Here is a 24,520-nt window from a genome sequence, read left to right as displayed (position 1 = left end):
GTGTTATTAGTAATTCAGCATTGTTAAAGTGGGGAGTGGGTTTATTATAGGGAGTAACTGATAGTGAGGATGAGTATAGTAGAGCTATACCACCCCCTTTTTTATGAGATCTGTCTTTTCTAATAATAGAATAGTTGGGTGGGATTATTTCAGAGTCTTTTATGTGGGGTTTTAACCATGTTTCAGAGATGGATAGGATGTCAGGTTTGTTGTGTGTGAGCCAGGCATGCAGGTTTGGAATTTTGTTGACTATGCTTTGGGAGTTTAGAGCAGTAAATAATATGGACTTGTTAGCAGTCTTTGAGGAGGGGGGACCTGGGTTAGGATGGATATCTCCTGATTGTAGACTGGTAATTGTGTATAGGGTGAGGTTAGGGAGGTAACTTGAGAGTTTAGAGTATACATTGGACTCAATTATGATACTGGAAGACTTTCTAGTAATTATGGGAGTGAAATATCTATGTGAGGTAAGAAGCTTATATTGAAAAAGTAGATGGGTATTTATAGGATATAGGTGTGGCGAAAGTGGGGTGTGTGAGTGTTGGAGAGGTATGTTCAGATGGTTAGTTGTGTGGAAGGATTGTGAATAATAGATAATATTGGGATGGGTAAGGTGGAAGATATAGGAACTCAGTAGGAGTGATAGTAGTAGAAAGGAGATGTATATAGGTTTTTCAAGCATAATGTAATGAGGTTGTTAAGAGTTATGTAGTTACTAAGCTGTTTGAAAATGCAAAAGTGATGATATTTGTTTTGGAGCAGGCAAGGATTATAAAATTGAAGAAAGTAGTGGGGAACAGAGTATTGTTTGTGGTGGTGGTTTTGGGGTGTTTGTTAGTGAAGTGATTAGAGGTGAGAGTGGGTGGGGTAAGGGGGTGTTTGTTAGTGAAGTGATTAGAGGTGAGAGTGGGTGGGGTAAGGGAAGTAATTAGAGGTGAGAGTGGGTGGGGTAAGGGAATGGGCGGTTCCAGGAATATTAACGAATTAAAAGAGGATTTCTTTATGTTTCCAAAAAAGAAGGAGAATTGAGTTTAATATATTTAACTGTATGCATAACATAACTGAATTTGGATAAAGTATTGAGTTGGATTAAAGAAAGACAGAAAAAAAACTGGCAGTAAATATAATGAAAGAAAAATATTGATATATTTGTATGAAAGTTAAACATTTTAAAAGAAATAAAGGAATGATAAATACAGAAATGATAATATATCAAGAGAAAATATTGTTATGGAAGATTGACATAAATAATATAGAAAAAAATAGAAAGGATTGGTATGAAAATATAATGAATATGATTTATTATATTCTTCCATAGAATCATTTGGGAGAAAGAAAAATAAAAGCTATAAAAGCAAGAATGAACAAATGTGAAAAATATTTTGAATGTACAGAGTTTTTAATGGAGACTATCCAGAAACAAGCTTCCAGTAAAGGCAAATATGCTGTTTAAGATGGTAAGGGAAAGAGTCTGTACATATTGTAGAGAAATGGAAACTACGGAACATGTATTTTTAAAATGTGAGTGAGTCACTTATGGAAAAATATGTGAAAAAGAATAAAGGAATTGAAAAGTGTAAATATGGATATGATAGGGTATGGATGCTATAAAAATAGAAAACAAAAAGTTGTGGATAAATGGGATGAAACGTTTTATCTGGAATAAAGGAATGAATGAAATAAGATTTAATGGAAAATGGATATTGTCTGAAATCTTGAAAAAGATACAATTCTGGTTATGAAAAAACAGTGAGGGATTAAATGAGTAAAAAATATAGAGGAAAATATGAAAACAGTTGTAAATAATCTTAAATAATGTGCACATGATAAATGTATATTACACATTTTAAAGAAACCCTACTGTTTTCAATAGGTTCCATGGGATCTTTTACATCCATTTGAACTGCCACCAACTCAGGCAGATGGATCCTTGGTTTAACATCTCATTTAGAGATAACAGCATGCAAATGAAACAGAAAAATACATGTTTTGTATTGGCTTATACACATGTTAGGGCTGCCACCTTTTCAAATGCCCAAAGTGGGACATTTTTGGTACAAATGTCAGATTTTGCAAGGCGAAACATACCTACGGTCAGTACAAGGGACAGAACTTCATTTTTTGCCTAAATAAAGGCTCATTCTTGTAGCATTTTAGTTGCTTATTCAGTTTCATATAACATTTAGGTGCTTCAGATACAGAATAACTGTTTTATGCAACTATTACATAAAATATAGGAAGTATTTTTGTCCTAAAATCTGAGGACATTTGCCATTTTTTTCAATTTTTTGTAAGACAGAACTGCCCAAAGAGGGACTGTCCCTCACATATTGGGACAGGTGGTAACCCTAGTGTAAGCACAACACTTTCTTTCCACCAGGCAGATGCACAGCAAGCCAGTAAAGTTTTTAGCAAACATTAAATCAAACCAGAATGCAACTGAATAGCATGATGTGCTACTGACAAGAACACTACTTCAATCAAATTAACAAAATTATGAATAGTAATGAGGAAGGAATATATCTTACAGTGAGAAACTGAAAGTAAAGTTGGTAACATGTTCTTTCTCACTAAAATTCATTATCCAGTTACTTTTTTCTTACTAAAAGCAAAACACCATATCATGCTTTCCCAAAATATTTTTAAAATGTTGTATGCTGCTTCCCATGATACAAGTACAAAGTAAAATATTTTTTTAGCTGAGCTCTGGTAATATCAGTTTCTTGTGTATATAAAATCTACCAAACACAGAACAGGTAGGCATTTAGAGACTAATTCAACCTTAGCATTCAGAGTATGTAGTAATTTTACCTCACATAGTTTCCATTTTACATGGCACAATAAGATTGGAGGCAAAATGAACATAATTTAGGTTGCTTTCCTGTGATCAGCTCAGAATGCTGTTTGCTAAACATTATTCTCTGATATCGAGAGAAAAGGCAAATATTGGCAAGAACAATATTTTGCTATTTCACTATATCTTACATGATTATAAGTATTATTCAATGTCATGTTTGCTTTGTGTGGCTGAATACTATATTCATTCAACAAAATAGTACAGCATCTGTAGGTTGTATTTATTCAACCTCACATAGAACAAACTTGGATCCTGAGGCTGTGTTAATTCCAACATGATAATGCGCCTGTGATAAAAGCTAATAAATGGGAAGCAACATGCAGGATTATGGTGTTGTCTCTGACAAACACCACCATCTGATGACAAGAACAGCCAAACAAAAGCAAGAAGAGTATTTCACTTTATATTACACAGTAACATGTATCATTTGGTGCATTGTTACCATGTTAGTGTTACAGTAGTGGGGAACACCTTAATGCCAGGAGGTTGTAGTAACTGCAATGTAAATGTTGTTGTGAAAAATGATTATCACAGGGATGCAACAGTAGTGAGGGACTATAGCCAAACATAGTTATGAGGAGTATTTCACTTGATTTGTATATCATTTGGTGGAAGAAGAACATTTCAGTTTACTGTATATGATTAAAGATATCATTTAGTGCAGTGTCAGTACTGTGAAATACCTTAGCATCTGGAGACTGTATGAATTCTGTAGCTCAAACATGGATCTGAAAAAAGATGATCCTGGGGCAATAATATACAGGATTGTAGTCATGATTCTTTCTGAAGCACAACTGATACCTAAATTGTGGAGTAACAGCCAAATATAAGCAAGAAAAATAGTTTACTTTAAGTGATTACAAGTATAATTTCATGCAGTGTTCAAACGGGAATATTACATGTTGTCAGCAACACAGAACATCCTAACACCTAGACGCTGAATTACTTCTAATGCTTTAATGTGATGGAAAAAACAATGATAAACAGGAAGTAACACATAGAAAGTAAATACAACATTATCATGTGGATTCCTTGACAAGCACAAAGTACAGTTTTGTACCTACCATAAATGTAGATGTTCGAGGATCCACATTGCTGCAGTCCTAACTATTGGGGTAGTCCGCTGTCCAGTCGGCCCGAATACCAAAGTATATGGCTGACGTCGGTCACGGCGCATTAGACTGACGTCAGTACGTCAGGGTACTAATGCGCATGACCGACGTCATATCCTCAGTCTTTTCTTGCCCCAGATGTCAGAAGACCCTAAAAAGACAAGGCCAAAACCAAAACACACCAAACATACCTGCACCAAAAACATATACAATATATACAAAGGTACCAGAATATAATCCCACCTACACAACCACCCCTAAACACAGAGGGGAAGGAGGGAGGGTAAATTGGACTGCAGCAATGTGGATCCTCGAACATCTACATTTATGGTAGGTACAAAATTGTACTATGTTCTTCATTCCACATTGCTGCAGTCCTAACTATTGGGTAGAATCCCAAAGCAGAGGTAAGGGAGGCTGGCAAATCATAAGGAAGCAGGAGCTGATAACATGCCTTGCAAAATAGCTGTGGCAAAACCAGCCCTAGACTTAGAGTAGAGAGGAAGGTGGTAATGCTTAGAGAAAGTATGCACTGAACTCCAAGTAGCTGCCTCCAAAATATCCTTAGTTGCCACCGCCCTTAGAAATGCTGTTGAAGTGGCAGTAGCCCTAGTGGAATGAGGCCTAATCCCAGCTGGAATCTCTTTGCCATGATGGGAATAACAAAATGCAATGCAAAACCCAATCCACCTAGAAATAGTTTGTTTTGACACAGGCTTGCCCTGAACTCAAAGCAAAAGAAACAAACAACTGCTGAGACTTTCTAAAATCCTTAGTCCTGCTTAAATAATAACGCAATTGCCTGTGTACATCTAAAGTGTGCAAAATCTTTTCCCCTTTATTTTGGGGATCTGCATAGAAAGTAGGCAAATGAATAGTTTGGTTTAAAGCCACACTAGAAACCACCTTAGGCATAAAGGAAGGATTACTGCGTAATGATACCCTATCCTTATGAAAAATCAAAAAGGCTCAACCGCCATAAGGGCCTGTAACTCAGAAACCCTTCTTGCAGAAGTAACGCCAACAAAAAAGCAGTCTTCCATGACAAGTATTTCAGGTCAGCAGTAGCTGCAGGCTCAAAAGGTTGTAGAGTAAGTTTCTCCAACACAAAATTGAGATCCCAAGCAGGAGTAGGAGCTCTACGTGGGGGTCTTATATTCTTTGCCCCCTAAGAAATTGCTTGAATAAAGGATGTGAAAACAATGGTGGGTCACAATCATAGTGAGCTGAAATTGCTGCAGCATGAATCTTAATGGAAGAGAAAGACAAACCTTTGTCCAATAACTCAGTAAGATATTGAACAGCCACACTCAAATTAGGCTCCGAAATCTCCAAATTCTGTGCTGCAGTCCAAAATAAAAATCTCTTCCATTTTTCTGCATACACTTTCCTTGTACTAGGTCTTCTGGCTTCCATAATCACATTTAAAACCTGTTGAGGAAGTTGAGACCTGCTGTCTTTCAAAACAGAATATGCCAGGCTGTTAGATGAAGAGTTTGAAGCTTGACATTGAGCAGATGACCGTCCCTCTGAGACAATAGGTGTGGAATCAAGGGTAAAGGCCATGGAGGCTTCCTTACCAGACTCCTCAGTAATGGGTACCAGTGCTGCCGAGGCCAATCTGGAGCTATTAAAATCATCCTTGGCTTGTCTTGTCTGACCTTTAGAAGCACCTTTGGGAGAAGAGGCAGAGGTGGAAAAGCATACACATGAAGATTTTTCCAACTGAAAGAAAGAGCATCCACTTTTCAAGCTGTGTGATGAAATCCCTTCGTGCAAAACTTTGGCAGCTGGTGGTTTAGTGGAGAAGCGAACAGATCTATGTCTGGAGTTCCCCATGACACTGTCAATTTTTGAAATACATGAAGATCCAGTTTCCACTCGTGGGGATCCATGATTTGTCTGCTTAACACATCTGCTAAGGAGTTCTGTGCTCCCGGCAGAAACCTTGCCTGAAGAGTTAGTTGCAAGCTGAGCGCAGTCTCCCATAAAATCATTGCTTGCCTCCACAATGGGTAAGAATGTGTTCCCCCTTGTTTGTTGATGTACCACATGACAGTTGTGTTGTCTGTTAGAATCAACACCTGCCCTGGAAGAAGTAACTCCTTGAAAGCCATTAATGCAAACTGGACTGCTAACATCTCTTTCATGTTGATATGTAGATGCAGTAGTCTGGCAGGCCACTTGTCTTGTATCCACTTTCCATCTAGATGAGCTCCCCAAGCAATGTCTGAGGCATCTGTCGTTAGAATCTGACTTGCCTCTGGCCGGGTCACAGAGAGTCCCTTGTTTAGGTGACATTCCTGAGCCCACCACAAAAATTCCTTTTGAATGCAAGGTATTATTTGAATGACAGTGTCCAAATCCTGGCAGTGCTGTGTCCATAGATTTTTGAGATACCATTGTAGCTTCCTCATATGCAGTTTGGCATTGGGAAGCACCAGAATACAAGATGCCATGAACCCTAAGGCTTGAAGGACTGTCCTTGCAGTCAGCCCGGACTGAAGAGATAATTGATGGAAGTAACTGGAAAGATTCTTTTGTTTGTCCGGGGTTAGAAAGGCCATCTGGGCTGCTGTATTCAGTCTCACACCCAGAAAGCACATGTCTTGAGAGGGTACTAGACTGGACTTTATTTCGTTCACAGAATACCCTAGGCATCTTAGCACTGCTATGACATATTCCAAATGCTGTAGAAGGTCTTCCTTTTCTTGAGCCAGAATCAGGCAGTCGTCCAAGTAAGGATAGATTTGAATTCCTTTTAGCCTGAAGTAAGCTATCACTGGAGCCAGAACCTTTGTGAATACTCTGGGCGCAGTAGAGAAGCCAAAGAGCAATGCAGAGAACTGATAATGAGAATTTCCAGCTCGAAAACGCAGATACTTTCTGCAACTTAGTCTTATAGGCACATGAAGGTAAGCTTCCTTGAGATCTAAAGTTACCATCCAGTGATCTTTGCCCAGTAGAGGTAAAAGCTGTTGTAACGTCAACATTTTGAACTTCGGAATGACCAGATAAGTGTTGAGGATAGATAAATCCAAAATTGGTCTCCACGTGTTCCCCTTCTTTGGTACTAGGAACAGGCGAGAATAAAATCCTAGGCCCCTTTCTGGCACAGGAACTGAATGGCTCCTATTTGGAGTAACAGAGAAATTTGTCTGCGAGCCTCTGTTCTTTGTAGAGGAGGAATGTCTGGCATGCCTTTGAAAGGAGGCAAGGTATGGAAATAAAACCTGTAACCGTGGTGAATGATATCCAGAACCCATTTGTCTTGGGTAATTAAATCCCAATTTTCTTTGAAAAGAGACAGTCTTCCTCCTAGAGGTGCTGCCAGGCGAGAAGGTACTGGCAGCTGAAAAGTCAGGTCATTGGGTCTGCTTACGAAAGGACTGACCCCTGCCCTCACCAGAAGTCTGAGCAGGTGAACTCCCTGTCCTAGGCCTAAAAGAACCTTGAGCTCTGCCCCTACCACGTCTAGACCTACCCCTAGACTGGGAATCATAAGCAGGATAAGTCCATCCCTTAGCAGGCCAATTTCTACTAAACTTCGGAGGCTGCACCTGCAAAAAATCCTTAACAGTTTGCATAGACTTAGCCTTGTCCTCCATTTTCTTTAAAACTGCTTCCACAGGCGAACCAAACAACACATCAGACTGTAAAGGAGCATCCAAAATCCTTGTCTTAACATGCTCAGCTAAGTTCTGATCTCTCAACCAGGCGTGCCTACGAAGAACAGAACCAGTGGCAGCCACCCTGGAGGAGGCCTGCACAGCATCAAAACCACATTGCAAGGAATGTTTACCCACTTGTTCAGACACATGAACTAAATCCTGCAACTCTTTACACTCAATACCTTCCGCCAGAGCATCCACCTTAGATTTCAACTGAGAAAGAAGATAATTCTGATATTTTAACATGTGAAACTGACAATTCAACGCCCTCATGGCTAAAGTGGAAGAAGTATACACTTTCTTTCCCCATCTATCCAAAGCCCTTGCCTCTTTATCAGGAGGGACAGGATTTTTAACAACTGAGGCCTTCACACCTTTAGGCCCCTGAGAGACAGTTTCGGGTCTGCCCTAGGACTCTTAAAAGATACTTATGAGCGTCAGGCACCCTATAATACCTATCCGGTTTAACTGGGGCAGGAGGCAAAGAATCAGGATTCAGGGAAGCCTCTGCAAAAACATCTTCCACCACATTCAAAACAGGAGGTATAGCTAAAGGCCTATGCTGGGGTAAAAACAAGAATTCCCTAAGCCTTTTCCTGGAATCAGAGAAATCTTGCCCTTCCCATTTAAAATGCTCCCTCATGGAATGCAGAGTCTCTGAAAATGAAAAATCCTCAGGAGGAGAAGCTGAAGGAGTAGAATCATCCACATCAGAATCAGAATAAGGAGGGTACTCCTGCAAGTCTTCAGCCGAAGACTCAGAAGCCTCCGAGCATTGCTCAAAACTCTCAAACTCAGGTTCCACCCTAGGCCTCTTATCAGGAGGGGGCATAGAACCCCTTATCATAGTAATCAAATCCTCTGCCATTTTAAGCATATGTTTCTTAGGCAAAGACCCTGAGGCACTAGGAGAAACCCCCACTGAAGCAAAACTTGGCCTGCCCCTCAAAGAAGCCTTGGAAACAGAAGGGGAGGCTCTAACCACCTTAGGAAGAGAAGGAAGAACAGCCACCTGAGAAGCCCCCTCAGCCTGGCCTACTTCCTGAGAGGATACATCCTGTAACAGTAAAGTCTCTCCCTGAGACTCCAAAGAAACACCTGGCAAAACCTCCGGCTCCACTGAGCCCTCTAAAGAACCGACGTCTGGGACTGTCGGTTCTTCCACTCTAGGCTTTGCTGCTTTATCCTTGCGTTTTTTAGCCAAAGCCGGCGTCGGAGCATCCGACGGCATTTTATAATTACAACGCTTCCCAAACACTAACCTGGCACAGTCTAACCTTCTCTTAATAGTGCGTTTGTTAAATCTAGCACAAGAGCGGCATCCAACAACGTCGTGCTCAGGCCCTAAACAAGGTATACACAAAGTATGGTAATCCCTATGAGGTATCTGTTTCCCACAAGAAATACAGTTATTCACTTTTTCTGACATCCGGTTAAATACTGAGGCAAGAAAAAACCAAAATATTCCCCAACGGGGTACTTAGCCAACTTTGATTCGGTCTGAAACTCTGACTTCAGAAACTTTCAGAACGCCAACCTGCACTCGCAAAATTGCTTCTGCATCGGACCATGCGGCAAAAAAGACTGAGGATATGACGTCGGTCATGCGCATTAGTACCCTGACGTACTGACGTCAGTCTAATGCGCCGTGACCGACGTCAGCCATATACTTTGGTATTCGGGCCAACGGGACAGCGGACTACCCCAATAGTTAGGACTGCAGCAATGTGGAATGAAGAACATCTGGCTGATACTCAGTAGTGAGAAATAATAGCCTAGTATAGCCAAGTGGAATATTTTTCTTTAGTTTACATGGCTAAAATATTTGTGTACTGTTAGCACATGGATGTTATAGTACTGTGGGGCACCTTAGTTTATTGAGATTGTATGAATTTTGTCAGACTAATATGGTTAAGGGAAAAGATGGCCATGGGGGTAGCAATGTATAGCACTACAGTCTGAAATGTTTTACAGACAGTACTGTCTAAAGTTCAATAGTGAGCTGTTTTTAAGCCAGCTGTAGGCACATTTTATTTTACCTGATTGTAAATATCATTCTTGCAATGCTTTTATAGAAGGATACAGCAGTGTGAAACATCTTGAATGTTTTCTAATGCTGGTCTTTGCATGACTGAATGCTATAGCCATTCAACTAAGCAATCCTTTAATCAGTCAGCAAAATAAAGTACAGCAACAGAGCAAGTAAGATAAAACATATGAAGGCTGCATTAATTTCATCATGCAAATGTACTTGTGAAAAAGATCATAGGGAAATAACATACAGACTCATGGTCTCCATTGTTTTATCATGCAAATGTACTTGTGAAAAAGATCATAGGGAAGTAACATAAAGACTCATGGTCTCCATTGTTTAATCATGCAAATGTACTTGTGAAAAAGATCATAGGGAAATAACATACAGACTCATGGTCTCCATTGTTTTATCATGCAAATGTACTTGTGAAAAAGATCATAGGGAAGTAACATACAGACTCATGGTCTCCATTGTTTTATCATGCAAATGTACTTGTGAAAAAGATCATAGGGAAGTAACATAAAACAATGGAGACCATGAGTCTGTATCATGCAAATGTACTTGTGAAAAAGATCATAGGGAAGTAACATACAGACTCATGGTCTCCATTGTTTTATCATGCAAATGTACTTGTGAAAAAGATCATAGGGAAGTAACATACAGACTCATGGTCTCCGTTGTTTTATAAGCACTGATCTGCTATGTCAGACGATGAGAAGCAATAGACAAAGATATGTAAGAATGTTTTAGTGTATTTTACATAACTGCAAATAACATTTGGTGCTTTGTGTGCATGCAGGGGTAGATGCTCATATTTTTTAATTGAAGTGAATTTTATTTTGTTTACTGGGGTAGAGCACTAACCAAGACTGATCAGTTACAGGCTCAGCCTGCATTACTAACAAATAAGTAACAGTAAACAGAATACAAATACAATGTGCTTACATTAACAGTGACACTAAATATAAAGCAGTCACAAGCAGAAAAAGATATATAATTAATATAGTGAAGCAGTGAAGTCTATATAAATGCAGAAGCACCACATTGTACAACATAATAATATACTATACTATACAGCATAAAACAGTTGGCTAGAATAAATTAAATAAATGTAGCATACTAAATGATAAGGCTTAGAAGTTACAACTTATAAACATTACACTTCAAGAAAGGTGGACTGAGTATAAAAAAATTGGGTATTTTAAGTGAAGAGCAAAGAAGTTAAGTCAGAGGGAGTTAGAGTAAGGGAGGTACTGTTTGGGTAAAGTATAAAGAACAATAGGAGGGAAAAGGGTGCAATATACTGTGGGTGTAACACTGAAGATAAGTACGAGCTACATGACAAGAAGTGAAGTAGAAGATAGAGGGGGGAAGTGTGAGTTATGCAGGTGAAGTAAAGTAGATGAGAACAGAAAGGGGGAGTGAGCTATATTCTTGCTTTGCACTTCATTGTTGATCAGGAACAAGTAAAATGCAGCATCTGGAATCTCCCTTAGTTGTACTATGCAAATACGTTGTAAAACAGTTGATTATGGAGAGCAACATATAGCATCATGGCCTTGATTCTTTCAAAAAGAGCTATTCTGTGATACCTGATACAAGTAAAAGCCAAGTATAATACAGAGGGAATTTCTGCTTTATTTTGCATACCTGCATGTGTTATTTGGTATGCTATCTGCATGTGACTATAGCAGCTCACATATTCTTGCTTTCCAGTTCATGTCTTACACAAAGCCAGTAAAATACAACAGCTGGAACCGGTTTTAATTTTACTGAACAAAAGTACTACTTTCTTGTATAAATCCAACTTTGCAGCCCATTGTACCAGCTTTTATTGTTATTTCGTGTTATAGAGATTGTACAATTTGCTGGATATAGTTCTTGTCAGGAAAAGACTATTGATTTGTATTTTTAAAGGAAGACATCTTATGATATAAAATAATGTCGAGTATTGACAGGACCATATTTTTCTTTTCAGACTTGATCTTTTGGTTGGAAGTTTGAAGAACAAGTGTTTACGGTTGTAGGGATTCTTTTTTTTTTTTATTCAGTTTTAGTCTCCAGAAAGTATGAATGGTAGAAATTTGGTCATTTTTAACAATTAGAATTCCTAAGACTTAAAACCTACAAGAATGTTTCTTACGTGGTATTGAAGGAGCACACATTATTCAAGCTCCTATTAAATGGACCACCGAGATCAACAATAATCAAATTTATTTTATACTTTGACAAAAAAAAAATGATTATAAATACTGTGTGGTCCAATGTTCTTTCCAAAGTTGGAAATCCTACAATTTATTTTGACAACTATTCTTCAAGTATTATTGAAAAATGAAAATCCTTCTTACCTTTGCTAAATCTATAAAGAAGTTAGAAATAAAAAGACATTCTTTTTCCACATAAATTAAAGATCTTCCTTTTAGACGGACCTATAGTGTCTGACAGCCTTAAAGATGCTTCTAGTTTTATTAATCGCAAGAAATTTTGTAACCCACAAGAAAAATGGACTAGAGTTCCACCAATTTTAAAAGACAGTCACAGAGAAATGGATGGAGGAGTGTTACTTCAAGCAAGAAAGGAAAAATTGTACAGACTTATATATTTGCTTTATGATAACATAAAAAAAATGTATTTGCTATCTGAATAGTCTCTTGATATAGGTAGATTTACTTCAAGATGACAAAAGAAGTACACTAAATTAAGAGATACACAAGCAGGTGTACCGACAGGGTTGAATTTAATACACAAATGAGAACTAAATCAATAATGTTTATCGGGAATTATAAGGCAAACCTATATTTATTTATTTATTTCAGTTCGTTAACCGGGAAAGTCCATTGGGCCAAGGTAGCCCGTTTTCAATGGAGGCCCGAGGAGAAAAGCTCCAGACAGAAAGACAATATACAATGTATTAGTACAGCATATGAGAACAACAGTTTAACATTCAATATACAGCAAGGCAAGATTTTACATATCTTGAAATATATTTTCACACATAACAGACATGTTGATCTGAATCACCTCCTTGTTTCACATAAGTATTAGTACTTTCTGAATACTATTTGCTGATGCTGATTGGAAACATTATTAGTAGAATTCACTTTAAGAATTAGCAAGTTTTAATATTCATATTATACTCATGATTATTAAATGTTCGATTCTCTGTTAATTCTGTTAATGTTAACTTTGCATAAATTGTCTTGAGCAGTTTTACATTTGCTTTAAGAAACAACTTACTTTCTAACAAGATTTCAGCTCAAGACAGCACATATTTTACTTATGCACTCCTTCCATAAGCATAAAACCAACAGGAAGTAGAAAAAAGTATAGCATTTCTGGTTTTCCAGTTATGGTGCAAAATTAATATGAAGATTAGAATAAAAATACAATCCTTATACAGGTAAACACACTACAAATTCAAATACAAATGTCCCTGGTTTGCACAGAAACCTGGAATTTGTTTCAAGCTTCCAATATGTTTACTTCACTGGATATGTGTCCTTTTATGGAGTTCTTGTGTCTGCAGTCACCAAGTATGACAGACATCTGGGCTTTGGACTATAATTATTTTAAAGTATTCTTATTGCAGTGTCTTGATGAATGAGTTTCCTACTTCGTTTACATTTATTTTATTTATTTATTTAAATTTGTTGACCGGGAGTGTCCGACTGGACGTGGGTCCATTTTCAGCGGAGGCCCGGGGGAGAAAAGCTCCACAGTAAAATAAACAGACAGTAGTTACATTGGATTACATAGCGATTAACAATTTAACATAGAAATTACTTACAACATATTTACAGATGAAGAACATAGTACATCAGTAGACAACTAAAATCTTTATCTGTGAAGTACATAACAGGCATTAACAAATGTAACAATGAGAAGTTCCTGCTGTATAATAAGTACTAGGCTTACATCTACAAACAGTCCATTTCTCATCCTCATCTTTAATCAGTTTTGCTCTTAGATACATATATATTTAATGTGCCAACCAAGATGACAGTTATTTCTTCTGTTGCAAATTTGGTACATTCAATATCACAGTTCTAAAAGAGATAATGTGTGGTTAAACTAGTATTACTTTTACCTATATTCTATGTATTATGACTACCTGTCTCTAAAACAGCACTTACAGGTAAGTAATATCTTAGAGGTGAAGCACCTGCAAACACTGTACCCCTTAGTGAGTAAAGACTGACTGAAGCCAGTTGTTACAATAATGTTTAAGCACCTGTTCCTTATGTGGCACACTGCCTTTGGGTTTACTTTAATACCTATACTGGGAGGCATGGGTTTGGCTGTTGAAGTTTAATGGAAATGGAATATTTAGATAACGGCTGCATGTTTGCAATCTGTTCATTGTAAAATTTGAGTTTTAATGGTAGCTTATTAGTCTACAACTGCAAATTGCCCTGAAATATAGAAATACAATCAGGACTTCACCTGGTGGACCTTCTTCCATTTCCAATTATCTGTTCCCTTAAAGATTGAAATAAACACATAAACTCTCCCACTAATTTATGGTCACTCACTGGCACATCTTAACATATGTGTTTTATACATGAAAAGCCCTAATATAACAACAACAACAGCAACAAAACCTAATACAAGCCCCATGGTTCTCGTATGTATACATGGTACCTTGTAGTCTTCATATCAAATGGAACCCAGTTTACAATGAAACAGCTTCCAGTACTGGCAGTATATACCTCATGCTAGTAGGATATCTGCTGACATCTCCAGCCCTGAAGTAATAGATGTAACTTCTTAGCAAAATTACAAAGAAAGAATGATACAAAAAGAATCAAATGCTTTCAATTAAGTCAATTATCTCCCTCTGATAATAAAGTTAAATACACCTCAACAATATACAAAATTCCACCTCTACCATGCATCCTGGAACAAAACACTCCACCAAGACACAATTCCCTACAGTTCAGGATCATTGAGCAGCAAATAAAAAAGCCACCCTAAACAGTTATGAATCCCACTAAACACATACTTCAGAAATGTTTAAATCATGTGGCAGTTTTTGAAAATAACAAAAGTTGCATCGTAAGGCATAGTCCCCTCCTTACAGATTTAGCAATAGCCATACTAATTATGCCAAGTGTCCAGACAGCTATGGAGACATAGCAGCTCTGTTACTTATCTTTCTTTTCACATCTTGCTCCCCAGTGGAAGTATATCTCTGCAAAAGTTTCATGAAAAGCTGGAGAATTTTAAGAGTCCATAGAAACAATAGTCTATGTGGCAATGCTCACGCTAGAAAAGATGAAGTGTTTCCCAATCTCTATGTCCTGTTTCTTTTGTATCTGTGTAGAGGGTCCTGGACATTCCAGCAACCAGACTCCCATCTGAGGTTTCTGTAGCCATCACTTGCACTATGACAGCAAGTGCTCTCTATAGCCTTAAAGTCTCATTAGGATGTCCAGTAGATTTTATGACCTAATCCTGCGGAATCTGACAAGATCCGACTAGCAATAAAAGTCCCCTCATGTCTACACCCACAAGTCTACCATATCTCACCAGTGGGCATTGTGAGCTAATATGTTCGCTTTCAACACATCTGTAACACCAGTAAGGTAGGCTTGGAAAAAATAATATACTCTTTTGTGTATTCAAAAACATACATTAGGCATATGCTGTAGTCTACTATCAGACATTATCAACTGTATTTCTTTACATAAAAATAACCACAGAACTGTTTTGTCTAGTATTTTGTCAGGCCCTACCAGTACTTCAGAATGTCATTGAAAAAGGCCATTGGGCCAAAACCGGTCTGTTTCTTGTGTTTTTACACATTAAAATATGCATGCTCCAGTAAAGTGCTGGCTATTTCTTCTTTTGCATTTTGTTTTTTGAGCCTGAGCACCTGCCGTCCTTGCAGAGGTTTTGGTGTGGGAGAAAACATTACATCTCTGGGTCTGTCCATTGGTACAGCAGTTGCACAGGATGCATATGTCAAAACAGGTCCCATTCCTGTGTGGTAGCTATTCCACATCCTCATGATGCAGCTCCCAGCCTCCTGTAGTCACATACCATCCAGACAGACACTGTCATTGCTTCATTATCATGTAACTTTCCCAGCATAGGATTTGCTCCATATATTTTATGTACATTTTTAGGAATAATGTTCAATTATCCATAATCATACCTGGAATCAACCTCATTGGGTCAGATACTACCACTATGCAATCCTTCTCAAACACCTTCATCAATAAAATGGCTGCCATGTCCTGCATTTTTGCACTTACCAATGGTTCCGTCATGTAGCCCTTCCACAACCATTTATCACCTCTACCAGAGACAGACAGACTAGGGAAATGTCCTAGATGCCCTAGCCAAATTTCCCAAGTCCTTTAAATATCAGATGTATGGTCCCCTCAGGTCTAGTGGAAATATCCCAAACAAAAAACAAAAATAAATATATAAGATGGAAGTGAATGAAGTGACATTATTTCCCAGCAACAACTTAGGCATAGGAGCTGTTCCACCCTTTATCCACTGTAAGAACTGCTACACTGGTACCTTTCAGCACAGACAAGAAGATGATACAGCTACAGCAACAGTGCATCTATAAGCCCCTCAAATCTGAAGGACATCTGCCTCTGATGAACCACAAGCTGAATTACATGAATTTTCATCTGAATTATTACAGTGTCACAGTATTGTATTACCAACTCACTGTTATCATGGATGTAAGGAGTATTTAGAATTTTTGAGGACCTTGCTGAAAAGGAAAACAAAGCTCTAGTTTTAATTCTTATCAGAATTACTGAAATGCTGTATTATTACATGTTGGCTGTTTTTAACTTCTGTTACAGCTAATACATTTTAAGTAATACTAGGAAATATACAAAAAACTTTGAAGCACAACATAAAGTTTAAGAACTTTTTTGAATCTGAGAACATTATGGAAAATAATTCTGCATGTTGTTTTCTGAGTAAATGTTTTTTTTTTCTTTAGGATAATTACTCAAAGTAAACATATTTTTAACATCTGCAATAATTTCCAAATTCTTTGATTTTGCTATTTGCTGTAATTGGGTACTCAATAAAATGGAATAAAAAAAAATGGATTATGAAACACTCACTGAATCCATCTTAAATGGCCTCTTACATCCACCACAGAATTCATGCTGACACTGTGAACATATGAAGTGGAGACATCCTCCTTTAGACAGGTCAAACTGAAACCCACAGCTTGGACATTCTGAAACAATAAAGAATGACACACAGGTAAAATACAAAATTAAACTATGACGACGCATACTGTTTCCAATTTTGGAATACATTCAAAAACATTTTTTCTGTGGATTTAACTCTGGCAAGAGTTAACAAATTACATAATCAGAGGCAATTTTAAGTGGTCTGCAGATTAAACAATAATAATAGTGAAAAAACAAAGACATGTTCAGTCGGTGGACTGTTTTGTGCAGTAGTAGGTGGTTACTTTTACTTGAGTAGTGACCAAAGACTGACAGGATAGTCCTGCTTTCAGCCCAGTGTTTCTGTGGGTTCCCTGTTACAATATAGACCGCCACAACTACAAGTCCCCAATTTATGAATAATAAATAGCAAAACACAGCTACAATTACTTCAAAATAATAAAAAAATAATAATAATATAAAAGCTAACACAGTTGGAGCAGAATTATGCCAATTAGACATGGCCTAGCATCACTAGAACAGTAGTATTTTTTTCAAAAACATAGAACTGTAAAATTTAATTTCTGAAAGAATTAAAAGGTACAAGTGTCAGCTACATGTCATCAAGCCCCCAGTGCAGTGGGCTATTCTTATCACAACCCCCAACTAAATATAGCAATTTTGGGGTTGTTGTATTTAGGAGTAAATGGTACACTTACTCCAGTTGCCCAGGGCTTTTCTTCCAGCTGGTGCTTATCTGTGTTGTATAATTCTCCAGTAAGAATTTTTAGTCAAGACATTTTTGAGAATTATTCTTAAATATCTGACTCCAACTTAATAGTGAATTATACTGTACAGTATGGAGCATAGCATAAAAACTGGGTTGTAGGTAGCTCAACAAAATGGAAAAACATTGAGTCAGTCCTGACCAATATCTGCATATCAAAAGTCACAGAGTTACTGAAAAAAAAAGATCACAAAAACAAAAACGTTTTCTTTTGTGATCTTACAAGGGAAAATCCTATTCTCAATCAGACCAAATCTGTTTAAATAGTGATAGTGTTATGGAAAGTGTTTTTCTAAGGTGAGGTGCAGGGTTAGAGTTAACAAGGTGTTAGTAAGGTAGATTGCTATTATCTGGTAATCCTAACCCTGCCCCAACTGCCAACCCAGACCCTGTACTTTACATTGGAAAAAAACTTTTCTGTAATATTACCACCAAGGAAAACAGGCTTAAAAGCATACAACATGCACCAATACACAACCACAACACTAAATCTAACCTCTTACCTAGCCCTTATCCTAACCTGGTTTGGTACAGGTTTTGGAATTAATGAAACAAAACCACTTAGCTGATAAATCTGCCTTATTCCCTTTAACATTTGTTAAATGCAGCATTCAGCCAACTTAAAAGCCACAGCACAAATTTGACTACTTCCACACAGAACCAAAAAACTACAGAGTGCAGTATACAAGAAATTAGAACGTATGGCACAGAGAACGGCTATATGAAAATAAGAATGAAATGTATAGTTTGTGTGTAACACAGTTTTTTTAACTAATAAGGCAAAAATGAGAGGCCAAGATTCATTAGCTTGCCCAAGCTTTCAAACTGTCCAGATAGTTTGATGTCTTTCAAGCAGGAAACTTGTTAGGCTCCAGCTACCATAAGACTTATGACCCTAATCTTATGATAAGCTGAGACTTCTGATGCATTCCAACCACAATAATACTTCACATTCTTAGAACTAGTCAGCCATGATTTACCATGTTTGAAGGGCAGACGGATATAAGTGCTGTTAAAACTAGCCTTCTGGAAAGGAGGACTAAATCTGAAACTAAACTGTTTCAGAAAACCACCCCTCTGAAACTAGCTGGTCCTTTTCTATTCATTGTCACTGTTATATCATCTGCAACTATTATGACCTCAGCTAGCAGAGAATCCAGCCTGTATCATTCATTCATTATGTCACTACCAGTGTCATCAGTTCTATGGGTTTTGTTTTAAGTGTGTGTGTGTCTAACTATGTATCCACATGTATAGAACCATTCCTAATTTACAGATCTCTATCTTAAAAGCAAATGGGAATTTGAGCTCTGACCCTAGTATAACAATAAAGCTACTTTAACTTAAAACGCAGATGCAGTCACTTCCAGCATGTTGATACAAAAAGACCATGCCACAGAAATGGGAAGAACAGCAGACAGTAGCCACAGAAATGGGAAGAATAGCATAAAGTAGCCACAGAAATGGGAATAGCAGAATAAAGTAGCCACAGAAATAGGAAGAACAGCAGAAAGTATCCACAGTAATGGGAAGAACAGCATAAAGTAGCCACATAAATGGGAAGAACAGCATAAAGTAGCCACAAAAATGGGAAAAGCAGAATAAAGTAGCCACAGACATAGGAAGAACAGCAGAAAGTAGCCACAGTAATGGGAAGAGCAGAATAAAGTAGCCACAGAAATAGGAAGAACAGCATAAAACAGTTATTTTAGTGGAGATGCAAGAAGTCACAAACAAAGAATATCAAGGAGTACCATAGAGAGTTGTATGGGGGGGGGGGGGGGAGCTAAATTATTTGAGATATTCACGTCATGTCTGTATTTCATTCAGTGCCACTGGTTCCATACACATTTTAAACATGGTTGCTTATTAAATCAGCATTCATCTGGATAGCACAGATAATCATGAAACCTTCTTTCCAAAATACTCCAAAAAAAAAAAATAAAATAAAATAAAAAAAATAAAAAATAAAAAAGATCCAGATGGAAAGCAGGAAAATGCATTAAAAATAAAAAGGACTAATGTCATACAATATTCACACATTTTATACAAATACACCACAAAGAATGATATGTTGTCAGTGCAAACATTTCCTTTTGATGCTACACTTATTAAACCTAAGTAGTAGTATCTACCAATCCCGTGCATGCTGAGATAACGAGCCAGTCTGTTTGCTTGATACTCTGGATGGTTTTGCAGTTTCCATGTCTTGAACTGTTCACAGCTGATGCCTTCATGCTGCTTCTCCCACTAAGGGACACATTACAGAACATGTAATCATTCACTAAGTGACACATTACAGAACATGTAATCATTCACTAAGGGACACATTACAGAACATGTAATCATTCACTAAGGGACACATTACAGAACATGTAATCATTCACTAAGGGACACATTACAGAACATGTAATCATTCACTAAGGGACACATTACAGAACATGTAATCATTCACTAAGGGACACATTACAGAACATGTAATCATTCACTAAGGGACACATTACAGAACCTGTAATCATTAACAAAGAAGAAGAATCTAACACAATAATGAAGAAAACACTACTGAACGAAAACATCTTAACTAGTTATTGCAACTTACAGGAGTCCTGCACTGGAAGCATGTGCTTTTTCCACAGGATGGGCAGTCCATTCGTAACCTTGATGCTTCATGAAGGAGTCCAAAAGAACACTAGGAAGATAAAAAATGAATACTTACAAATACAGCATTCATAAAATAATAAATGTAAAAGCACAAAAGTTGCTCCTCAAAGGGACACTGTCAGCAGTCATGAATTTCTTACTATGGTGGGTGTTTTGCTGTTCATAACTTTTGATGATCAAAATAATATGTGAGGCTAACCATTTACCTCCTATTGTAACAATCATCCATTAATTACATTTAATTGTAAAGGCTACATTACAAAAACTCTTGAAGATGGTTAGGAGTGAAAATATAAAGTTAAACAAGGGGTGAGATGCCACATGTTTTACCTTCATTCACATCAATAAAATGCTGGAAAAGTTGTGATAACAGATATGCTGGGTGATGATTTGATTGATGTAACACAACTCATCTATGGCTATGGTAGTAACTGGGCACAGAAGGATGGTGAATCACACTGGCCATCTGCCTACAGCAATGCCACCATCCTGTTACACAACAAATTCAGAGCAGCATGTTACCAGTCTGTCACGTAACAAATGCAGAGTAGCATGTCATCAGTCTGTCACATAAATGCAAAACAGCATGTCACCAGTCTGTCACATAAATGCAGAGTAGCATGTCACCAGTCTGTCACATAATAAATGCAGTGCGGCATGTCACCAGTCTGTCACATAACAAATGCAGAGTAGCATGTCACCAGTCTGTCACAAATGCAGAGCAGCATGTCACCAGTCTGTCACATAAATGTAGAGTAGCATATCATCAGTCTGTCACATAAATGCAGAGTAGCATGTCACCAGTCTGTCACAACAAATGCAAAGCACCATGTCACCAGGCTGTTACACAACAAAATGCAAAGCACCATGTCACCAGGCTGTTACACAACAGAATGCAGAGCAGCATGTCACCAGTATGTCACATAAATGCAAAGCAGCATGTCACCAGTCTGTCGCATAACAAATGCAGAGTAGCTTGTCATCAGTCTGTCATATAACAAATGCAGAGCAGCATGTCACCAGTCTGTCACATAAATGCAAAGCAGCATGTCACCAGTTTGTCACATAAATGCAGAGCAGCATGTCACCAGTCTGTCACATAAATGCAGAGTAACATATCACCAGTCTGTCACACAAATGCAAAGCACCATGTCACCAGGCTGTTACACAACAGAATGCAGAGCAGCATGTCACCAGTCTGGAACACAACAAATGCAGAGTAGCATGTAACCAGTCTGTCACAGCAAATGCAAAGCAGCATGTTAGTAGTCTGTCACACAGCAAATGTGGAGAAGCATGTGACTAATCTGTCAAGCAGCAAATGTCTGATGTTTGGTCCAGTATTTTCCTGATCAGAGAATACTGTTGCAGAACATTCCCAAGGTTAATAGTGGAAATGGTACCAATACTAACAGTTACAGAGGTAACTCATAAATGAGGTTACAGGTGGCAGTGCAGCACACAGTCATAGTACAAATGACCAGAGCAGTAACTGATAGATGGGGCACACCAGAATGAGCAGGACAAAGACTTTTTAGATGACAAATGGAGTATACCTAAATTTATAGAGCTTGAAACTGGTTTGATGGATCATAAAGCTGAGTTTGAAATACATACTTTGTGAATGTGCTTGAAGGGAAGGATGGAATGTCACCTTCTCTGAGCTTAAATGCTAGGATCCTTAATCCAAATTTTAGAGTAAGATTAGTGCACAGGGCTTGGATTAATTTGGCCCCTTAACCTTGACCAGCCACTCATGCTTCTCATCTCTGTTTAAACAGCTAGGCATTTGGAAGAGGGGTGCCCTCTTGCATGACAAATGAACTAAGCAGTTTATGAGCAGTACCTGAGCCTACAGGAAGACATGGCATTGTCATATATGAAGTATATGTTAAATGCTAATAAGCTAGGAACAGGAAGATGCATATCATGTGGTACATTTATCTTCTAGATCATTTACTCTAAACAAAGATCACATGGAGTTTAGACAACATTCTCAGTGCCTGCATTGTATATTCACCATCCTGAAACAAACACATACATCACATGGTTTCTGAGTGGAGAAATCTGTCTGTAAAAGTTGGAGAATTAAATTTTGCTTTCAAGAGTTTATATGTTTGGAAGCACACAACTGTAATTCTCAGTGGAAATATGCTCCAGGTGCAATCATTAATAATTCTCTCACAAGGAGCAGTCAAAAATCACAGGAGAAATGAGAAAAATGCTGCTGCATCTCACTATTTTATACTTACTTACATATATATATAAATAAATATATATATATATATAGATATAGATATATACATATACATATATCTAATGATGACAACAATATGGATTCAGCATCTGCACATGAATCAGATACAGAGGGAGCAATCCCTGGACTCTTTTTCAGGAGTGTGGTTCAGCACAGAAAAAACCTGCAGAATGTTTCCAAGGAGAGATTATTTGGTTTATTTCAATGACCAGAGAGATGTCATTAGCAGAACAGGATGGACACTCAGAAGCAGGTGAGATTGTTGTTAAAGGAGTTGCCCAATCAAGAGTACTCCATTGAAGATGAAACACAGGCTTTACAGGAAAGGACAGTTATACAAGATTCAGGTATTGTTTCTTTGTTTGGAAAGCTATTTTAATTGATAAAATAGATGATTTAGCCTCTTCAGTTAATATGGTAAAAGAGCAGCTAGCAGATGAATGGAAATATTTAAAGACTACAGAAAATCACTGCACTAAGTAAATTTCACATTTTTCTCAAAGAAAGACTTCAGTGGAAGTGGATCTCTGAGCTAAAAAATAGAAAATGATGTGATGAGACAGGGAAGTTCAAATCAGAGGTAACCTAACTGAAAGAAAGCTGTTTATTTTCTTACTCTTGAGTTACGAGAAACATTTTAAAATTTGTTGGTGTTCCAGAAGCCTTAGATTATCCACAACATCATTTTATGCCCATCAGCAATTTTATATATTTATTTATTTATTTACTGACAACTGATTACCAGGAAAGTCAAACTGGGTAGGAGCCCATTTTCAGCAGAGGCCCAGGGAGAAAAGCTCCAAAGTATTACAAAACACTTTAAAATAATACAAAACATCTACAGTTTAATATACCAAATTAGACATAATATAAAACATTAATATTTAGTGAAATGTTATCCAGTTTATTGAGAAGTTAAAGGTAAGTTACTATAATAGAAACAGGAATTACAATATGAAGTGAGAAGAAATGCAGGCTTATGGTATATTTACAGATAAAGCTGGGGAGAGAAACTGAAAGAAGTAAGGAAGTGAGTGAAAAAGGGTGATAAAGGCTGAGTAAGGTATGAATAGGTACTTGTTCACATTTAGGGATAGCAAGAACAGAGTCAGACTTTGCTAAGAAATTTTTCAGAATGTTTTTTTCTGAAAATTGGGAGGGAGAGTATTGAACTGATGGATACAGGTTAATGATTATTAATTAAAGTAAATGTGGCACATAGACTGGAACCCCAGAAGGCAGATGTGAATCATCTGATTATTGCAAAATTTTCCATAATCTCTGAACAGACAGAATATTTTTCACAGTGACAAAATTTTGAAATATAATCTGTCAAAATGCAAATGTAAATGTTTTTTAGGACGTTCCATCTGATATAGTGGCAAAGAATAAACCATTTGCTAACTTGAGGCATACTTTATGGTTAAAAGGTATTACAATTACATTTCTTTATCCAGTGACATTTGTGGTGGCTTATAAAGACTTACCGCTCAAATTTACCTCTATAAAAGAAGCGTAGAAAGATTTGACAGCAGTACAGTTATTGCCATAGCCAGAGATTTCGTAAATACCTGATAAACTCCAGGAATTCTTGTTTTTTTTTTCTATGGGGATACATATATCTACATATCTACAAATATATATATATATATATATATATATATATACATACACACACACACACACACACACACACACACACACACACATACATGGGTTCCCTTCAACCCATCAATGTGATAACTTTTCCAAGAGGGAAAAAAAGCTGGTAGAACTGATCAAAAGTTAGCTGATTGTATCCACTGGCTTTTTTCAGTGCATTATGGTATAGTGAGGATCATTGAATTTGCCCTTTTGTTACTGTGATGTGATCTTGGAGTTGGTATATATAATTAACAGGGGGTGTGAGGTGCAGAGGGGCTCGCCTCCTGCAAAACATTGATTTTGTATTTTTTTAATCTTTGTTATTCAAACTGATGTAAAGGTATA

General features: G+C 37.5%; 1 protein-coding gene across 2 annotated transcripts in view; it reads right to left on the bottom strand.

The window, feature by feature from the left end:
- LOC122816525 (E3 ubiquitin-protein ligase RNF31-like) overlaps nt 1-24,520 on the bottom strand; it is a 1,306,074-nt gene that overhangs the window by 208,707 nt on the left and 1,072,847 nt on the right. For both annotated transcript variants that reach the window (XM_044089364.1, XM_044089365.1), the window contains exons 4-6: nt 20,213-20,302; nt 19,749-19,863; nt 16,773-16,891 (exon numbers count right to left, since the gene is read on the bottom strand). In XM_044089364.1, coding sequence (XP_043945299.1) covers nt 16,773-16,891; nt 19,749-19,863; nt 20,213-20,302 — 324 coding nt within the window. The remainder of the gene's footprint in view (nt 1-16,772; nt 16,892-19,748; nt 19,864-20,212; nt 20,303-24,520) is intronic.

The sequence above is a fragment of the Protopterus annectens genome, chromosome 12.part0, assembly GCF_019279795.1.
Source record: "Protopterus annectens isolate FY-2018-M chromosome 12.part0, PAN1.0, whole genome shotgun sequence".
In the NCBI taxonomy this organism is placed as follows: Eukaryota; Metazoa; Chordata; order Ceratodontiformes; family Protopteridae; genus Protopterus; species Protopterus annectens.
Note: the sequence above shows the minus strand (reverse complement) of the source record. Positions and strands in the feature narration are given on the sequence as shown.